The 4,165-nt window shown below is 37.0% G+C and overlaps 1 protein-coding gene across 1 annotated transcript; it reads right to left on the bottom strand.

The window, feature by feature from the left end:
- Window positions 1–894: 894 nt before the first annotated feature.
- On the bottom strand, window positions 895–3,960 carry LOC128251290 (uncharacterized). The gene is made up of 4 exons (XM_052978162.1): window positions 3,938–3,960; window positions 2,483–2,554; window positions 1,489–1,560; window positions 895–1,329 (listed from the first exon to the last, which is right to left on the bottom strand). Exons 1-4 carry the CDS (start codon window positions 3,939–3,941, stop codon window positions 1,124–1,126), a joined length of 354 nt encoding a protein of 117 aa, XP_052834122.1. The 5' UTR covers window positions 3,942–3,960; the 3' UTR covers window positions 895–1,123.
- Between the last annotated feature and the right edge of the window lie 205 nt (window positions 3,961–4,165).

Raw genomic sequence — 4,165 nt, 5'->3', positions numbered from 1 at the left:
CTTATGAAAACAAGACATTTGTACTCAGAGCCTGAGGTGGTTTCAGCCAGGTTGGTAGCGAAAGGGTTAAACGATGGAACCGGTAACTACTCTTGTCTTGCCAGTACTGCCTGGCTGATGCCAGTACCACTTGACTGGTTCCCATGCCGGTGGCATGGAAAAAGCATCATTCAAGCGTGGCCGGTGCTAGTGCTGCCTGACTGGCACCCATGCTGGTGGCACTTAAAAAGCAGCCACAACACTCTTGGAGTGGTTGGTGTTAGAAAAGGTATCCAGCTGTAGAAATCTTGTACTTTCAGATTGGAGCCTAGTACAACTTTCTGGTTCGCCAGTCCTCAGTCAAACCGTCCACCCCATGCTAGGATGGACAAATGATTCCGTAATCATTCAACAATGGAACTGGTTACAACTAGGTGCAGGTGTGGCTGTGTGGTAAGAAGCTTGCTTCCCAACCACATGGTTTCAAGTTCAGTCCCTTACACAGGTGTTTATAGGAGTCACAGACTGCGGGGTCCCAGATGGGGCACTTACCACTTACACAGGGACAGAGGGTAAGATGTTTCTTGTCTCTTCCAGATGATTCTTCCAGCTTCAGAACTCAGGGGATATTAACCCAAGCCAGGGCCCTACTTAATGATTAAATTTAGCTGATGTAATGAGTGAAACAAGCAGCATTTAAGACAGACTGTGGAGTTGAGAGGCCTACCACAATGACATCTCAGTCCCCTGCAGACGTCTGCTCCCTCTCTGATGAGTATGATGGAGATGAGGTGCTTGTCCATTCTCTTTTTCTAAAATATAAGGTACATAACTATTGATATCCTACAGGATAATAAAACTGCCTATATAACAAGGAGGTGCTTACACATACAACAACAGCAACAACAACAAACGAACATTTTCAAAGTTTATCTTTATTTCAAAAATTAATTTCTAAGAACACAGGAATTGAATCCTCTTTAATTTACAAAATTATCATCTTAAAGAAAGACATGTTAGACAATAAGGTTTTGGGTTGTGTTAGGGTAAAAAGAGGGTTGCCCTCATTGGAATGCATTAGACCATAGGACCCTGTTTGGTCAAGATTGACCTAGGGTCAAATAAGAAAAGTTTACGCAGAAGTTCACTTTGCTTCTGATGGTAGACATGCGACTGCTTCGGTACACTCGGCATCTTCGAGAGCATCCCGGAGAGTTTTGAGTGTGCGCTTCGCAGGATCACATGTTGTAAACCATTTGAGGAGCATCAGATGAGCGTGTTTTATATGGTCGTTAGGAAAGTCCTTTTTGAATACTTCCAGCTGAGCTTGTTTCAGTTCTAATTCCCTTCCTGTGAAAGAGAGAACAATAAGAAAAATTATTGTAACATCATCATCACCATCATCATTTAACATTCGTTTTCCATGCTGACAAACAATGTAAAAAAAAAAAACCTCAGGTAAAGGTAAAATTTGAAGAAACTAATTAAGTTCTGCTACTTTATACTCACCTATTTGCTGCCATCTGTTCCCTATCTTCTTTGAAACTTTCTCAAGAAGCTCCTCATTCAGTTTTGAACATTCTGAAATAAATATTCAAAGGTTTTGCAATCTATAAGAAGATTTCTTTATCTCTGTTAATAATCTACAAGCTGGACCTGTGAAAAATTCACAGGAAACATAAAAAATGTAGGCATTTGTAAATTGTGTGCTGGTGCCATGAGAAATGCTTCCATATTGTGACGGTTACAGAAATATAGAAGGAAGTGTAAAACTGGTAATTATTATAATCCAACCAAAATATCTCAGTTATGTAAACGCAAACAGAATTACTATTTAGCCTTAAAATACATCGTACGTATTCAAAGAACCTTCGTGGTTTAGGGGTACAGAATGCTCTTCTGGTATTCTTTTACTCTTTTACTTGTCTCCGTCATTTGACAGTGGCCATGCCGGAGCACCACCCTTTAGTTGAAGAAATCGCCCCTTGGACTTATTCCCTGTAAGCCAGGTGCTTATTCTATCAGTCACTTTTGCGTACAGCTAAGTTATGGGGATACAAACACACCAACATTGGTTGTCGAAGAATGGTGGTGGAGGGACAAACACACACATTCAGACACATACAAATATAAGCTATACACACACACACACACACACACACACACACACACACACACACACACACACACATATATATATATATATATATATATATATATATATATATATATATATATGTATATGTATATATATATTTGTATGTCTTTGTTTGTTCCCCAACCATCACTTGACAACAGATGTTGGTGTGTTAACGTCCCCATGACTTAGCGGTTTGGCAAAAGAGACCGATAGAATAAGTACCAGGTTTACAAAGAATACATCCTGGGGTCGATTTGTTCGACTGAAGGTGATGCTCCATCATGGCCACAGTCAAATACCTGAAATAAATAAAAGAATAGAAGAATAAAAAAAAACAACCAGCTGCTATTATTTTATACTTACCAACTTGCGCCATTTTCTCTTTGATTTCTTTGCTGTCCTGTAGGGGGCACTGTTCTTCAAGCTTTGGACTCTCTGAAATAAATATTTACAAGTTTTTGCAATTTGTTGTGACATTTCTTTACTTCTAAAAATCTATATTTTATTATTACAAGACATTCCTATCAGAACTATAAACGGTAGCACATACATACATGCATACATATATACATACATACATACATACATGCGTGCATGCATACATGATGATGATGGCCGTCCACTCGTGACCGAGGAAGACCATTGCCGACCTTCAGAAACATTCTGCGCTCTAGGACTAACTTATATTTTGCATTTGCAGCTCCGTTGGTGGCTAGTGAGCCCTGCTCTCAACAAGCATACACGACTGCAAACACTGCAGACCAAGCATACATGCATGCATACATACATACATATGTAGCCCATCACTTGGGAAGCAAACTTCTTACCATACAGGCACGGTTGCCATTAGGAAGGGCATCCAGCTGTAGAAACTTAGCCAGATCAGATTGGAACCTGGTGCAGCCTTCTGGCTTGCCAGTCCTCAGTCAACCTATCCAACCCATGCCAGCATTAAACGATGATGATGATGATGATATATATATATTTATATAACAACAAACTAAATGCAATGATACAATTGTTATGATTTGGATTAAAACATATTTATTTAAGCTCTCCTTGTTTCATAAATTTATAGAGAGAGATACACAGACTGAATAAAATTTTACTGCATTTTTGACTTGGAGAAAAAAATATATATGTTTTCTTTACAAATGTTCCCTACCTTATGAAGACTATATCAGGTAAGCAAATGACCTTCTCTAAATGCATTAAAAGTATTATTTCAAAAAGATTCATTTCCTTTCACTTTGAGCATATAAAAGAGAAATTTAATCTGGGGTAAACTGAGTAGGCCATGACAAAATAAATCTTCTTCCTTTCTCCAGAATTACATATAAAAAAAACAACAACTCATACATTGACACCCAACCTTAGATATCAGAAATGCAACAAAATTTTAAAAAATCTAGGTCAAATTGAGGTCACTGAAAAATTAGACATGATATAAAATTAGTGAAACTCAACTGAGTGCCAAAACAACTCCACCACATAAAATGATTTTAAATAGTTTCTTTACAATTTACAGGCTTTCTTCCTTGTTATATTTAGACAGCATGAAGTTAAAGAGCAGAAATTATTGCAATTAGTTATGACTCATTTGATCTCTCTTAATTTTTGAAAACTTAAAATGATCAAAATAGACATTAGTGTGTGTGTGTGGGGGGGGAATTGACTTAGAAACCACCAGAGAAAAGAATATTTTGATTGTTAAACACCAAAATTTATCTAGATATTTTATTAGTAATCTCAGATTTGGATCAAAGTTGAGGAAAAGTTGCTTGAAAAAAAAGGAAAAAAAAACAAAAGATAACATACCCATCACCTGACTGTTTCAAACTTTCCTAAATATGATGCAATACCTGTAATGATTTCATACAGGTAGGGAGAAAATAACATGAAATTAGAAATTACCAATTTTACCCTGATTGCTAATTTTGCCCACCACCCCACCTGTATAAATCGCTCTATCATATATATGTATGTATATATATATGTATGTATATATATATATATATATATATATATATCATCATCATCATCATT

This window comes from Octopus bimaculoides, chromosome 30, assembly GCF_001194135.2.
Source record: "Octopus bimaculoides isolate UCB-OBI-ISO-001 chromosome 30, ASM119413v2, whole genome shotgun sequence".
NCBI classification, from domain to species: Eukaryota; Metazoa; Mollusca; class Cephalopoda; order Octopoda; family Octopodidae; genus Octopus; species Octopus bimaculoides.
The sequence above is the reverse complement of the archived record's forward strand: the minus strand, read 5'-3'. Positions and strand labels throughout refer to the sequence as shown.

What these genes read in the sequence shown, in the direction of transcription:
- LOC128251290 (XM_052978162.1), bottom strand. An exon ending in AGAGAAAATGGCGCAAGTTG is followed by an intron (nt 1,561 to 2,482) that starts GTAAGTATAAAA and finishes TATTTATTTCAG; the next exon opens with AATGTTCAAAACTGAATGAG. An exon ending in GAACAGATGGCAGCAAATAG is followed by an intron (nt 1,330 to 1,488) that starts GTGAGTATAAAG and finishes TCTCTTTCACAG; the next exon opens with GAAGGGAATTAGAACTGAAA.